Genomic DNA, 15,142 nt, shown 5'->3' with positions numbered 1-15,142 from the left:
GAACTTTAATGCAATTTTATTGATGGCTTAAGCCAGAAAGAGCAAAGATAAGTAAATATTTTTTTAAAAAAAACTTTACCTGATAAAACTTGCAATATACACATTTACAAAAGTTGCCATCAGGTACTGACAGTCAAACCGGTCCATGATGCCACCATGCCCTGGGATTGTGTTGGCAAAGTCCTGTACAATTTTTTTTAAAAAATGACATTTTACTAAGATTTTTTTTCCTTTTGCAAAAACAATACTCACTTATACATCATGTCTAATTTCTATAAGTGAGTTTGTAAGGGAAGCTTGGCAGATACCTAGTTACTGACTGCTCAAAATCTACCTGTGGACCCATCACCTCCCAGTTTCTATCCCTCTCTGCTTGGCTAAAAAGCAGTTGCCTCTTTCTTATGGAGGATATAGCCCAACTTCTGCAGTTAATATGCTGGTGGATTTCTGACTTGGGCTCTTACCATATCTAGCCCAGCAACAGCATGCTGAAAGGAGACTCATCAGCAACAACCCTTCTCTGTGTTGTTGGTCCACACACCAAGAAGAGAAGGGGGATATCTGGCAGTTTTACTTGTTCTAATATTTTATGAATCTATTCCTTTTTCTTGTTACCTGCCCCACACCTTAGGAGAGGTGGAGGCTAGAAATGAGCCAGCCATACATCAAGCTCTTCTGATGATTGATTGTCTACTTATTTAGAATGTTTGGAAATTGAGAACAACCCATCCCCCCACCCCGATGTCGTGTATTTCAGGAACTGCCAATTGCAGAGCAGGCTTAATTAGAACAGAAGGTGGCTAAATTATCTGACACTGAACTTTCCCTTTCTTTGTACCTTGATTTTGAAAGCTCTTTTAAATCCACTGGCAAAAAAACCTCCAAAGGGACCGATAAGAGATGCAAAAGTAGAGAGTGCAATACTGTGGATCTGGAAGGGATACATCCGGACTGTTTTCTGGAGAAAAGGATGGACAAAGATTGTGAGCTTCAACAGCAAAGTGAGTTACTTCAGGGGACACAAGAGCAGGAAAATGCCAGTGCTGATAATTTCTACAGGGGTACACATAAAAGTTGTTCAGTGTTGGATCGTACATTGGTTTTTAAATATAATGGATTCTTAATACCTTAAATAAAGCCAGCTGTACTAGGAAATCAGATATTGTTTCAAATTCCCAAGTGCTCCCAGCACCAGCAATCAGGATGAAATTTTCAAGGGTTGTACCTGTCAGAGGAAGCCCCGACCCCCCGTCCCACATCTTTCATGCAAGCTGAAGAAAGCATTGGTTCAACATACACTAGTGGCCAAAATTGTGGAAACCTTTTGGAAAAAGTGTATTTTTGAGGTCTGATGGCTCATAACACCACTTTTTTTTTGGAGTAATACCATAAAATTATGTATCAGTGGAAAGACAATTTAATCAAGAATGTAATGCAATAACTTTTATGAAGGAAATTTTTTTAGAACAGTAATTATAAAGAAAAAAATTGAAACACACAGAAAAAATTAGTTATACAACAATTCTCACCATGTCAGTTAATACTTAGTTGGGTAACCTTTTGCTTTAATTACGGCCTTGCAACACCTTCCCATGGAGTGAACCAAGTTTTTAAATTCTGCAGCTGTTATAATGTGAAACTACGATTGAGTTGCTGTTTCTATTAATTGTGTTTTATTGCTGGGTTGCTTCTCACTAACCAGTTTCTTTAGTCGGCTCCATAGATTTTCGATGGGGTTAAGGTCTGGGCTATTCCCAGGCCATTCCAACAATGGAATATGATTATCTTGAAACCACTTTTTGCACACAGCAGCAACATGACATGGAGCTGAATCTTGTTGAAATATAAATGCTTCATTATCTTGGAAAAGATCACAGTTTGGGCTCAAGTATTTCATTCATGTATTTTTGGGCATTTATATTGCCATTTATCATGCAAATTCTGCCCACACCTTTTGATGTCATACAACCCCACATTATAACACTAACTGGGTGTTTCATGGTAGGTGTAATGCAATCAAGATGCAAATCCTCTCCGATTCTTCTTCTCACGTATTTTATGCCATCACTACCAAACAGGGACATTTTGGTCTCATCACTCCAAATAACACTGTCCCATTGCTCCGCTGTCCACTTAACATGGGTTTTAGCCCAGTTTAATCTTTTCAACCTTTGTTTGAGAGATAACAATGGGTTTTTTTGTGGAATTCTAGCATTAAGACCAAATTCCTCCAGTCTGTGCCAAGCAGTCCTTGCACTCAACTTCACATTGAATTGCGCCATTTCGTTCTGTATACACCCCGATGATTTTCTTCTGTCACCTAGGCTCAGTCTCTCAATTCTTATATCATCCCTTGCTTGTGTGCACCTTTTCCTGCCTTTACCAGTCTGGTTTTGTAGTGACTGAGTTGCTATATCTCTTCAAAAATTTAGAAATGCCACCTTTGGTTAAGTTTCCACCAATTTTTCTTCTAATTTCTTCGTAACTGTAGCCTTGTTCACTTAATAGTGCTATTTTACATCGTTTTCTGGGTGACCAGTCAACTCTTTGTGCATTTCTTTAATTATATTACACTGAATGGCTATATTCAAATGAAGGAAAGCTACGTCATATCAACCTAAGCAAGTTGTGCTTCCTTTTCCTGGTTATTTGGCTATAACATTTGATAGAATACAGATAATTGAACAAACTTTGTTGCATTACATTCTTGATTAAATTATCTTTCCATTGATATATAATTTTATGGTATTACTCCAAAAGAAAGTGGTGTTATGAGCCATCAAACCTCAAAAACCACTTTTTCCAAAAGGTTTCCACAATTTTGGCCGCTAGTGTACAACTAAATTCTCACTTGTACAGCAAATACAGGCACGTATTTGAGCTGTTCCATCCTTTCCTGAGATCCTCAAGTGGAGGGGAAGGGGTCTGGGTTCTCAAGCCCCTAGCAAGGAACAGTGACTGATGAAAAGAAAAAACACAGATCCAAAAATGCCATTCCTGCTCCGAACATCTCCATCATGCATGCCTCTTTCCTTTCACTACCCGAGAAATCAAAACCAAACACCAGGCATCCCACTACCCATGAAAAAGGAAGGCTTCTGCAAGCTCTCAAGTATCACAAATGATTTCTTTTTGATTCGGAAAATGTTCAACCATTCTAAATAGGTTGAGTCAAACAGCAGTTAGAAAAGTTTCCTAATTTTTATTGCATTTCCCCTGGGGCGAGTTTCTACATTCCAAGGAATCCAAGTGGTTTTACTACCCTTTCCTCGGACAATATCTCTTACACTTCTGAGCGGTGAAATCACTCTGTAAAATGCCCCTCCCTCAACAACAACAACAACAACAACAACAAGTCCCTTCCTTGTACATATCATCTCTCTTGAAATCTCCCTCCCACAGAGATACAGTCAAGGAAAAGCTTTACCACTTGATTCTAATAAACATATTATCTGATCTTAATATTTAGCTTTATATTGGCTCTGTTAGAGATGGTGCCTAAAATCATCAAATACACTTTATTACTCTGAGATTTCCCACACCTTCACCAGGAACTCTGCCCATTCCACCTCAGCCCAGCTATCCAGGTAAGTGAGGGCCAAGGCTTCAACCAGCTGAAAATAATTTCATTATTAGAAGGGAATATCTCATGAAACTGTTTACTTCTTCCATATTTGGCTACTGCAATATCTCGTTTAAGGTAAAATTCAGAGAACCCTGTTACTCACAGACAGACTGCAATGGAGAGTTATCATAAACATCTGCGTTTATAAATCACCAGGAAAAGCTATCCAAAGGTGAAATCCCAGATTGGGATACCTACCCAGCCAATGACAGACTGAAGCACTGTTGGAATGTTGTATTTTTGTAACTGGAACAGCTCGGAAGGTTCACAGTCCACAGTGAAGCTGTTGGTGTCATTGTTGAACTCCACAGGACACACAAAACATCTGTATCCAGACATCACGTACGACAGCTTGGTTGGGAACAGAAATGGGAAGGAGACAAAGGTTATCTGCTTCCATGGAACTTCTATACATATACATCAACATGGACCCAGCAGTTGACTTTGGCACTTGGGGACCGGAGGGGAGAACTAGATTACTCTCAATTCACAAGGCTGCAACTATCTTTACTGCAATGGGTGATCTTCCCTTATCTCTCTAGCTTGATTAAAAGAGTTCTATTGTACATTTAGCACGCATGTTTCAGTTCTGTATTTTTCAGCTCTTTCCTTGCATTTGCAAACTGAGTTCACAGGATCGACTTGCTACTGTCTTGCACCATTCCGACTCATTTTGAAGGCGCCCGCACAAGACAATTTCCTGAGGGACTGCAAGTCTGTCACACAGAGTATGCCTCCCTTACTGCCATAGGTAATGGCACCTTCTATCTCCTCCCCACCTACAGCTCACTGGCCTCGATCATGTAAGTTTATATCCACTCCGTTCCCCCTACCATCTAGGTCTTGTAGAAAAGTCAGTTAAGCACTTACTAGCAGGCCAAAAACCACAGTAGCAAAGAACCCTCCAATAAAACCTTCCCAGGTCTTCTTTGGCGAAAGCTGCAGATAAAAACACAAGCAAGAATGTTTAATAGAAGACTGCAGACTGAAGTACACAGGTTGTTACAGGTTTCATGGAATTCTGGGATATGGTGAAAATTAAGGTTCCCAATACTGCCTCAGTAAATTCCAGAAGATTCTAGGGGCAGTGCCTGCAGCAGGGCAGAATTTTGGGACACTGTAGTCTACCTCTCCTGGTCTCGATGGTGTTCACAACAGAGACTGGAGAAATTCCTAGAGCATCACTATGTGGAGGCCTTTTTTCTCCTGCTTCCCATTTCCCTGGGGTGTGGGAAATTGAGACTAGAGTTTGTAACTTTCCCCCTGGGCAGGTAAATGGAAGGCCTAGTAGGAATCCCAGAAACAACATAAAAAAAGGATTTTAAAAGCACCACCTAACATACTTGCATCATCTGCCAAGGTGCTTCCCAATGCCAGCCTCCATGAACAGAATTTTGCAATAACTTCAACATCCTCACTTAATGCCAAAGACTGCTTTTTAATAATCTGTACTACTTATCTTTTTAAATCTCCAGATTTCAACAAACCTTAATCAGTGGAGTGCGCCCAAAGAAGAACCCAAACATGTAGGCCATGATGTCATTGCAGATGACACATGAAATTGGGACAATAAACCTAGAGAGCAACAGAAAGAAAGACAAGGAAGCTGTTCAAAGGAGCCTATTTAAAAGAAATGGGTTAGTACTCTGCAGCCCCTCTTTGTGCAACAGTCACCACTGTGAAATAGATCAGAGATCTGCTTACCAGAGTTCCGTGATCACTGAACATTTAAAGAGTCTGAGGAACCTATTCTTTGATCAGTTACTGCTGCAATTGAACACACAAAAAAGACTGCTTTTGCTGGTATTAAAGATACTGATATTCATTGAAGGATTTGTATTCCATGAATAAATTCTTATCTCAATGGCTTACAAAAGAGTGACCCATTAAAATCAAACAACAGAATAATTCATTAACATCACCTACAGTGGCTAGCACCATGAAAGTAGCAACAGCCAGAGTACGTCTCCAACCTCACATCAAAAACAGCATGAATCAACAGCTGTGGCAGGAGTTTGGGTGCAGTTCAAGATGACAGGCCAGAGGCGAGAAACACCGTTAAGGTCAGGCTAAGGGTTAGAAGGAGTCCGAGTAAGCGGTTAGATAATGCAAGGGCCACAAGCAAGATGCACAGTCAAGATCAGACCAGTGCTCAAGATTCTGAGAGAGCAGTCCAAAGTGCAAGAGTCAAGAATCATAATCCAAGGACCAAGATGACCTTGCTCATTTAGGCAAGGTACATAAAGAAGACAGCTAAACTCAGTCGGGAAAAGGTCCTCCCTGGATGACAAGTTGTCCAGACAAACGTGGCAATCTGCAAGGACAGGCTTTATAGGGTATGAGACCTTGTGACTGGTTGCTTGAGATGTTAATTGATCTCCGACGGTCAGAGAAACTACAGGTCAGGAGGTGCTATTATTCACAGGCTGCAGCAGCCAGCCCTGTGGCACAGGTTGTAAGGTGGTAGGCTTACAGCAATGATAGTTTGAGCCTCACATCTTACAAGCATTCGAACTCCTGGATGAAAAGAAGATTTTACCTGGCACCTAAAAACTAGAAAGGCATCACCTCCATCTGTTAAGCACAAAGCTAAACAGTATCCAAGCTGCTTCTTCAAGGGAAGTTTGATCCCATCTAGCACAGGGTGACTCCTCACGTTCTGAATCACAACACTGTTGACCAACACAGTACAATGGTCTTGGCTTCAGTATGTGGGCCTTTAAGCTCATGAGTTCCTCCAAGCACCTGTTCAGAAGGAGAACCAGCATGGTGCAGAGGTCAGAGTGTAAGACTAGGATCTGGGTGACCCAGGTTCAAATTTCTGCTCTGCCAAGGGATTGTGCTTAGTGATCTTGGGCCAGTTACACACTCAGCCTAAGCTACCTCACAGCATTATGGTGAGGATAAAATGGGGAAAATGCTGTAAGCTACTTTGGGTCCCCATCAGGGAGAAAAGTAGGGTATAATTGAAGTAAATAAATAATGTCCACTGACTGGCCAGATTTAGCTAAAAGGAGAAACAGAGTTGAGCGTTGTGTCTGCCATGTTGATACCACCTCACTCCAAACTCCCAGGGAACTTTTAACGCTTTCCCAATAGATGTTAGACAGTGTAAGGGCAAGAGAAAAGGTACCAGGGTTCAATCCCCACCACGTACCACTGGAATGCAGTGCCTCAGATACTCCCAGAACCAGCCAAACCACTGGCATACAAAGCTAGGTCACCACTGTACTGCGAACAGACCCAGGAGAATTAACTGGGTCATACTCCCACACTCTTTCCTTGTAAAGGTTGTCCAGGGTAACCAAAGCACTTTTAGTTTCCTTAGGGGTAGCCAAGATCATTTTCAGAATTTTGTTTTGAAAGCAATATTAGAAAGAAGATTTACCAGTCAAAACGGGGTCTCCCTTGTAGATATTTAAGTGCCTGGTGTGATCGAAGAGAATGGACTTTTAATGCTTTATTTAAATGAGCAACTACCACAGTACTCTGTTAAACAGATCTCTTGGCTATCAAAAACCACAAATATGATTGCAAAAGATGAATTCCCATCATTGTTTTCAGAGTATCAAGAGGTTAGCTGTTCAAGTTAAGTTCAGAATGCAATTTGTGAATATAATTGTTCTGCTGAGCTAAACTCAAAGGCTGCAGGCTGATCTAGGCTAAAACATTTTTCTGATAAATATTTTGATAATCTGATCAAGCTCCCACTATGTTCAAGTATTTACTTAGCAAATGTCTTCTTCAGTCATAGATGGGAAGGATAAATACATTTTAAACAATTCATGCCATTGTATCTGCAGAAAGGGAGTTGAATAAGCTCTAGTTCTGCAAGTGTATCCGCCCTGAGCCTGCGAAAGCGGGGAGGGCGGAATATAAATATAATAAATTAAATTAAATTAAAATGTGGAAATTTCCTCCCTCCACTCCCCAAAGAATATGAATACTGGTCTGATTTACAAAAATTAAAAAGTTGTGTCTGCAAATGAAGATGGGAGGAAATACAAGAAACTGATTCTGCAATCCAACCCCCAAAGTATTGTTATAGCCACCTATCACATGACTACTTGGATAAGTGAAACTAATGTGTTTTTGTTATCGGGATCAACAAATTACACTTGATGTAAAAATGTAAGCCAATTGACTCTTGCGTAACTTAACTTTTAGCATTTTGTGCTGGCATGTTTTTATTACGTATTTATTATTATGATGGCAGACACAGATCTGTGACTGCTGCCTTATCCCAGTCAACAAAGCTGGCTGGTTGTTGTATACTTTGAGAGTCAACATGTCTTGCAGCTGAGTTACTTGCAATTTTTTAAAAAGCTACATCACCACCTAATGCTTGCAGTTTACAACTATTCTGCATTTTAGGGAAGGAGTCCAAATTAACTACTCCCTAAATGCCAAATTCTGGTAGCCTGGATTCTACCACATCTAAGGGCATACTCCTAGGAGAGAAACTGCCATTTACACTGGAGTCTGTTGTTCATGCCGAAAATTAGTGGTAGACATCTGTAATGCAACTGAGCATTTAGGCTCAAGCAAGTGTTGCCTTGTTAGCCAACAGAAACTCAAGAGCAAGAGCCAGTTTTGTTGAACACGGAACAGCTACTAGGCAAACTATTTTTCCAAAGTCAAGCCCCTCTGAGTAGCTCTCTCCTATTAAATAGGGAGCCCTAGTATTCAGGAATTGCCTAGAGCAACCCTGGTGTTGCCTGCTTTTCTGAACCAGGAAATGTTCACAGGAATATCATGCAGATCCCAGGAGATGCTCTGTCCTAAGTCCAACCATAGAGTACTGGGAGAAGGATTGGATGGTCCATTTTCTAATTTATTTTTGCGCCCCCTGTAAGTGAGTTATGCTGCAGTTGCATGCAAGAAGCCCTTCCCTTTGCTGGGCTTTCCTCACAGGGACTCAAGTGACCCACTCCACACAGCACATGCCTAGAGAGATCTGTATGCAGTACCGACTCACCAGATCATTCCTTCAAACAGGTTGTGAATGATGAGGTGCGACTGGGTAACAACAATTAGCAAAGTCACATGGGTCCAACCAAACTGGAAAGAGAGAACAGCATGCAGTCCCAGTTTGCCAAAAAAACAAATTCCAACATTTCTTCAAAAACAAGCCAAGATGCTGATTAAGAACATTACAGAGACAGCACAAAAGCACCCATACCCTTCACAGCATTTGGTACCTGACATTCTAGTGACAACACTACACTGGCAAATACAAAAAAACCAAAATGTTCACCCTCCACTCGGAACCGAGCATACCTTCCCCAGTGCTGTCCTGCACACTTTTGCAAGGGTTGTCTTAACAGACTGAATCACCTGACTTCCAATACAGGCTAGATTCAGAAAATTCAAACCATTTTGAACTGCAGATGACTCTGGTCAACCCCATGTTTTTCACAGGGACCATCTTTTGAATGGAGCAAGGACTGAAAGGCTAGCCACGCTGGCTCTGCCCACTGACTCACAACCTGAGTCTCTCTCTACATGAGACATCTGATATGTGAAGAACATGTGTCAGGAGATGCAATGGTAGCTGGGAAGGGTAGTTTTAAAAGACAAGAGCTAGCAGCCAGGCAAAGGCTTTGCTATACACTGGAGCTGTGTGAAGGGGCTGTGAAATGCTGGAAAGGAACTTCAGCCCATTATAACCTCTCCAGATCCAAGCCTGGCTCTGGAAGGCAGCTCCAGTCCATTTCTATTCCTTGTTGCCCTCTGTTTGAGATCTCACACAGTTTTAGACTGGAGAGGTGAAACTGGCAGAATCTTGGGGAGGCAAAAATGAAATTAACAAACCCTCTGAGGTATGATCTCTGCCGGCTCTGTCTTTTTAAACTACACCTCCTGGCTAACATTGTGTCTCCCTACACTTGATGAACATGCGCCAAGGAGACTTGTGTAGAGAGAGACTGTGACTGGGGCAGGGGAGGCTGTTTCTTTCTCTTCTTCCCAGGGGGAGACAGAGCACTTCAGCTGCTCACTACCCTGTGCCTTTGGCTAATGCATGAAAGTGAGCACTTGGATGTTCTGCAGCTTTTCACACTGGAAGCCTGCTCATATTTCAGCTTGGGAGAAAACTGAATACGCGTGCTGTGTGCCTTGGAAGCAGGAGCTATGTTGGAGGGCAGATGCTTTGAAAGTATCCCATATAAAAGGAGTTTATGATGCACTCCCCCACCTCCCAATTCCCATTAGCCAGTTAAAGTTATTATCAGCATTGCTCATTAGGTCCAGCAGATGCCATGCCAATATTAGTCAAGATGGCTTTTTTTGGTCAATTTTAACACTGCTCTTTTGGAGACAGGAAGGTAAGCCTTCACCTTCACCTTTGTTTTAGACCTGCTTTTTGTGCAGTATATTGAGTGCCTTCCGGTAAAGAATCAGAAGATGTTGCTAAGTAAGCTTTTCAAAGCCTCTTGCAAATTTTATCACCATGTGAAACCACATTCTCTCTTAGCCATCCCTCTTCTAGCACCCCAATGCATTGGAAGCGAGGTAGTGTAAGGGGCAGCCACTCAAGCCTTGCCTCATAGCAAACAAGTCCCTGCTGTGTGAGAAATGACATTAAACCTTCTGTCCTGCTGAAACGGTCTACCTCTTCGCCACATGACAGACCTGACCTACTCCATTCCCACCCCCAGCTGTCTAGTGTCAGGGATCTTCTGTGGAAGATAAACCAGTGGGGTAAACAGCATTGAAAGCTGCTACCATACTAGTGTTGGAGTCTGGCTCTTTCACCAGAAATGGTAGTTTGCAGCTGATCCTCTGCACTATTATGCTGGCTTAGAGTGCTGTGCTGAAAGCCTTCATCTGCATTAAGGTCGGACATTTTTATCCAGCCTGATGGAAGAGGAGGAAAAAAAGCAAGCATCTTGCTTGAAACATTTTGACTTGGTAGATTTCAGTAAAATGCTCACCACTGCTTGGGCACTGGGGAATTCAGTTCTAATAATGCTGAAAATTCATTGTTTAATGGATGCATTATTAAAGGGAAAAACCATACCGCTGAACTCCAAATTAGCATGAAATGCATTGCAAATATAAGCAAAAAAAAAAAAAGATTTTGGATGTCTAAGGAAAATCAGGCAATACAATTAGATGCTTGCAGGCTGCCAAGAATCGCCATTCTCCCCACTCCAAAGCCCTGTCTGATCACAAAGGAAATACAAGAATGTCTTTAAGGTTTGCATGGTTACAAACCAAGTGTATGAACAGCCTGTTCATTTCCATTTCTCTCTCTTTCTACCTCCATAAGCTATTAACTCTGAAAGTGGAAAATCCATTTTACTTAATCTTACCATGTAGAATTGGAGTCGATAATGCTTCTTGACCAGACTCAAGACAAACATGCAGAAGCCTGAAGAGAGAAAAAGAAATGGACTGAGAACTTACATTTCACAGGATCTTTCCCCAGCTCTCTACATGCCCAGAAGGTCAGAGTTTATGATGCCTAGGCATCCTCCCCAGCTTCTGTTCTCATCTGTCTCAGCCTGATTCAACTGAGTGCCAAACAAGATGGTACAAAATCTACGGAGACACTGCCGTGCCGTGCCTCTTCCCCAACCTCCCTCCTCTCAAAGGCTTGGCATATATGCCTTGGGTTTATAGCCACGGCACTGTGCACTGCCTCTTGCATCACTGGCTTTTAGCCACAGGAACAACACACTCATATGTAGCTTGTCTGAAGGTAGTAACAAAAAGGTTAGGGAGGGAGAATTGGTTGCATCTTGCTGAGTAATGACTGGCTGGCAGACTTACATCTGCCAGACCATGGCACGGACTGAGCAGCCCAGCCCAACTTCAGAGCACCCTTCTCCCTCACTCCGGGATGGAAGATTATCCAACATATGAGTTTCCCTGCAGCATGGGGACTTTGCCTTTCTGCGCCATGATTGGAAGGCCATAGAAAGAGGCAGGAAAATCTGCACTGCAATGATGTCACAAGTCACTTTCCCTGCAGGAAAGAGGGGGGAATTCAGCCCCGGAATGGGGCTTTCAACACCACTCATGTGCTCCCCCCCCCTTCAGTCATACTAATGTCTGGTGCAGGCAATCAGACCCCGCCCTGCTTCTTTACCAGCTTCAACTGTGACACTTGTTTATGCCTCCAATTATCAGCCTTTGCACAGAGACATTCTCCCAACTGGTTGGCAGAGCTGAACGTGCTGAGAAAAACACCTCTTTAGGTAAGACTCATACAGTTGGCCAGCTGAATCTCTACGACGCTCTCAGAATGCCCCCTCCCCAAAGTACCCTCAGAAGCAAAGGGGAGGGGCCAGTGCCACACACCTGTTAAGTAGAGGGCAAAGGAAATGAAACGGTGGTATTTGCTGAGAATCCTCAAGGGCTCCTCTCTCTGGACCAGAGTGAAAAAATAATCTGTAACTGTCTCACCATAGAAGAAGTAATTCACGCAGAGCAGGAAGTACCTGAAAAGAGAGGGAAAGAGAGACCCAGCCTTTCAGATACAGGAATCCACCCACGGCTTCTTACCCAGAGATCCTGCTACCAAGCCTTCTGATGAGAGGCTGAAGCTATACTCTTTACAACCATATGGAAGACTGATTCATTTGTGACTCCCCCGCTCGCGGGGAGGGCGGAATAGAAATCTGAAATAAATAAATAAATAATATGATTTGAAACGGCAAGAACACACTGGTTTACCCATCTGGTCACAACTGGAAGACTCTTGAGGAGTCAACTTGGACCCTCTGGATAAAGCTACATTTTTATGAACTTTGATCAGCTTTTGTGAAGTATATTTCTAGCAGCACTATTTTGATCTTGGTGATAAGAGATTTATGTGAGAAATTGATTTTGTATTGTATTGTTATATTTATTATGTATAACACGTAGAAAGACTACTTACTGCATACTGTCTTGGAGTACTAAAATCAGTACTCTTGTAGTACTAATAGGCACTGGCACTTTACTAAGTATTTACTAAAAACATAGGAAGACTGGATTTAATTATATTCTGTATATTTTGTGCAGAATTAACAAGCATTTGCACTTTTTTGAATGAAGATTCTGTGTTTGTACATTAGAACTGCAAACAAGTGGTTGGTTTTTTACTCATTTTGGAATTACTTGAGCCTGTTTTCAGTACAATATAGATATATGCATAAGAAACATTAATATTGATTGATAATAGCAGTAAACATAGGTTTATATTTTTGAACTGAATGTCTTGTTCTATACTTAGGCTGTCTTAAGGTGGATTTGAATTCTTGACATTATTATCGGCTTTTGCTTAGTTACCTTTCACAGCTTTTTTGGTTTCTTAACGTTATTTCTGTGATACCCTCTTACATCCCTGTTTTCACTGACAGCATCTGGACAACATTCACTCCTTTCACTAAGTCAGCCCAGAGGAATGCATGGAAAGTATTTGTGAAGAACTGATGGAGGGGAAACCTCTAATGGTTCTATCCCTCTAATCCACGACTCAAGTTTCCCCATTTGTGAACATGGGGTTGGTTCAGCAATCTCACTTCATATTTGAGATGAACACAAAGGAGCCTTGTACGTGCAGACTGCAGTCAAGTCGCAGATGACTTATGGCGACTCCACAGGGTTTTCAAGGCAAGAGGCAAACAGAGGTTGTTTGCCACTGTCTGCCTCTGCATATGACCCTGGACTTCCTTGGTGGTCTCCCATCCAAGTAACAATCAGGGCTTACCCTGCTTAGCTTCTGAGATCAGGCTAGCCTGCCTGGGCTATCCAGGTCAGGGTAAAGGAGTATTACAGCACCTTGAAGACAAGAGCTACAACCTATTTCCTCATGTGCATGAAATGAATATATAACGGAGAGAAAGGGAAAAAATTATGAAGGCCCTATAATGCAATAAAAAACCCAAACTGCGTGATCATTCAGAACTAGTGATAACTATGTATGTTAAGCAATTTAATACCTAGTGACTAAAAAAGGTATCAGTTTAATTGATAATTCTAATTTGGCAATTTCTTGTCAGACAGTGCAATACTAAGCAGAGTGACTTCAGAAATCAACAAGCTTAGACTGGAGTAACTCTGCTTAGAAGTGCACTGAGTCTCCCTTTCAAATTCTTTTGTTGAACAACTGTGACTTTCAGGTCAGCAACAGATTTCTAAATTTCACCAACTGCGTATCTAATTTGCTGTCAGAAGCTAATGTGCCTCCGGTGTCGATAGCAGAAAAGCATTGTTGACAGATGACTGACTGCATATGGTTACGGTTGACATTATGGGGACTTTGTGAATATGAGGGCAGAACCAGCATGTGGATTTGTTGCAGGGTGCTGTTCACAGAATAATGTCTCTTGTTCTAGGAAGTCTATTGCTGTAAGTAATTGATTTAGATTAGGGTGGAGGTCTGCAACCTGTAGCTCTAGACCCAAATGTGGTTCACTACAGAACCAAATATGGCTGCTTAAGGAAAAAAAATCAAATCTTTATGTTAAGGTATATTGAAAGTAGAGGTGGGATGCCTGAATAACCAGTATGTGAGGGGAATGGCAGGCAAAGGGATTATGGCAATTAAAGCAAAAAGGGAAATGGTCCAGGTGAATAATTGCAAGAAACCCCAGTGTAAACCATGCACAGATTTATGACAGTGCACCAAACAATTAGACAAGGTATTCCTGTGTCTATTGTCTACTTATTGTGACATCTTGTGTATGCCACTTCCTAATAAAGGGCTCTCAAAAACCACTGTTTGGTCAGCAGAAGATTTACGGATTATTAACATGTCAATTGCCATAATGTTTAAGTTTTGTATTTTCAGTTTTGCAAACAGGCTCCCTTATACTGGTTCTTTTTTAATCTCTCACTTTGAATTTTGATGTAGTTTGGCTCTTTGATTATAGGAGGTTGCAGATCCCTGGATTAGGGGGCGGTCTTACCACTTAAGTCCTGTGAGGAAAAAGTATCACTGTGTAAGATGGGCTGTAGATCACTGAGGTTTTAGTTGAGAGCTGAAGGTGACAAGAGATGTTCATTCACTTTCTTTTGAGGGGCTTGTCCTGTAGTATTGTTCCTGGGTAACAGTCTGGCTCTAGCTCTTGAAAACCTATGCTGAAATACATCTGTTGGACTGTTGGGTTTTGATGCAGCTTCTTGTAGGTTTTGATGCAACCGACTAACATGGTGGCCCTATCTAAACATGGGATGTAGAGAGGAGGAGTTGGGGCAGTGGGTGGCTTCTTGTCAGCAGGTCCTTTTTGGACACAGAATTGTTGCCAGTCTCTGTACTGAAACATTCTGCACAGAGAACTGCTGGAAGAGGGGAAAGAAGTCAAGCAGAAACTGATGGGTGGACTCCATGAAGAACATACAAGAAGTTGCCTTAAACTGAGCCAGACCACTGGCTGGTCGATCAAGGTCAGTACTATCTACTCCAACTGCCATTAGCTTTCCAGGGTCACAGGCAAAGGTCTTTCACATCCTTTTAACTAGAGATGCCAAGCAATGGAACTGCAAAGCAGGTGCCCTAAAGCTGAGCTATATCCCAAACCACCT

At 41.9% G+C, this 15,142-nt stretch overlaps 1 protein-coding gene across 1 annotated transcript in view; it reads right to left on the bottom strand.

The window, feature by feature from the left end:
• CDS2 (CDP-diacylglycerol synthase 2) overlaps window positions 1-15,142 on the bottom strand; it is a 55,679-nt gene that overhangs the window by 6,830 nt on the left and 33,707 nt on the right. The window contains exons 5-12 of the mRNA XM_054997465.1: window positions 11,933-12,072; window positions 10,942-11,000; window positions 8,604-8,686; window positions 5,113-5,200; window positions 4,496-4,564; window positions 3,824-3,976; window positions 839-958; window positions 80-183 (exon numbers count right to left, since the gene is read on the bottom strand). Of these exons, the coding sequence (XP_054853440.1) occupies window positions 80-183; window positions 839-958; window positions 3,824-3,976; window positions 4,496-4,564; window positions 5,113-5,200; window positions 8,604-8,686; window positions 10,942-11,000; window positions 11,933-12,072 (816 nt within the window). The remainder of the gene's footprint in view (window positions 1-79; window positions 184-838; window positions 959-3,823; window positions 3,977-4,495; window positions 4,565-5,112; window positions 5,201-8,603; window positions 8,687-10,941; window positions 11,001-11,932; window positions 12,073-15,142) is intronic.

This window comes from Eublepharis macularius, chromosome 14 (genome assembly GCF_028583425.1).
Source record: "Eublepharis macularius isolate TG4126 chromosome 14, MPM_Emac_v1.0, whole genome shotgun sequence".
Classification (NCBI taxonomy): domain Eukaryota; kingdom Metazoa; phylum Chordata; class Lepidosauria; order Squamata; family Eublepharidae; genus Eublepharis; species Eublepharis macularius.
The sequence above is the reverse complement of the archived record's forward strand: the minus strand, read 5'-3'. Positions and strand labels throughout refer to the sequence as shown.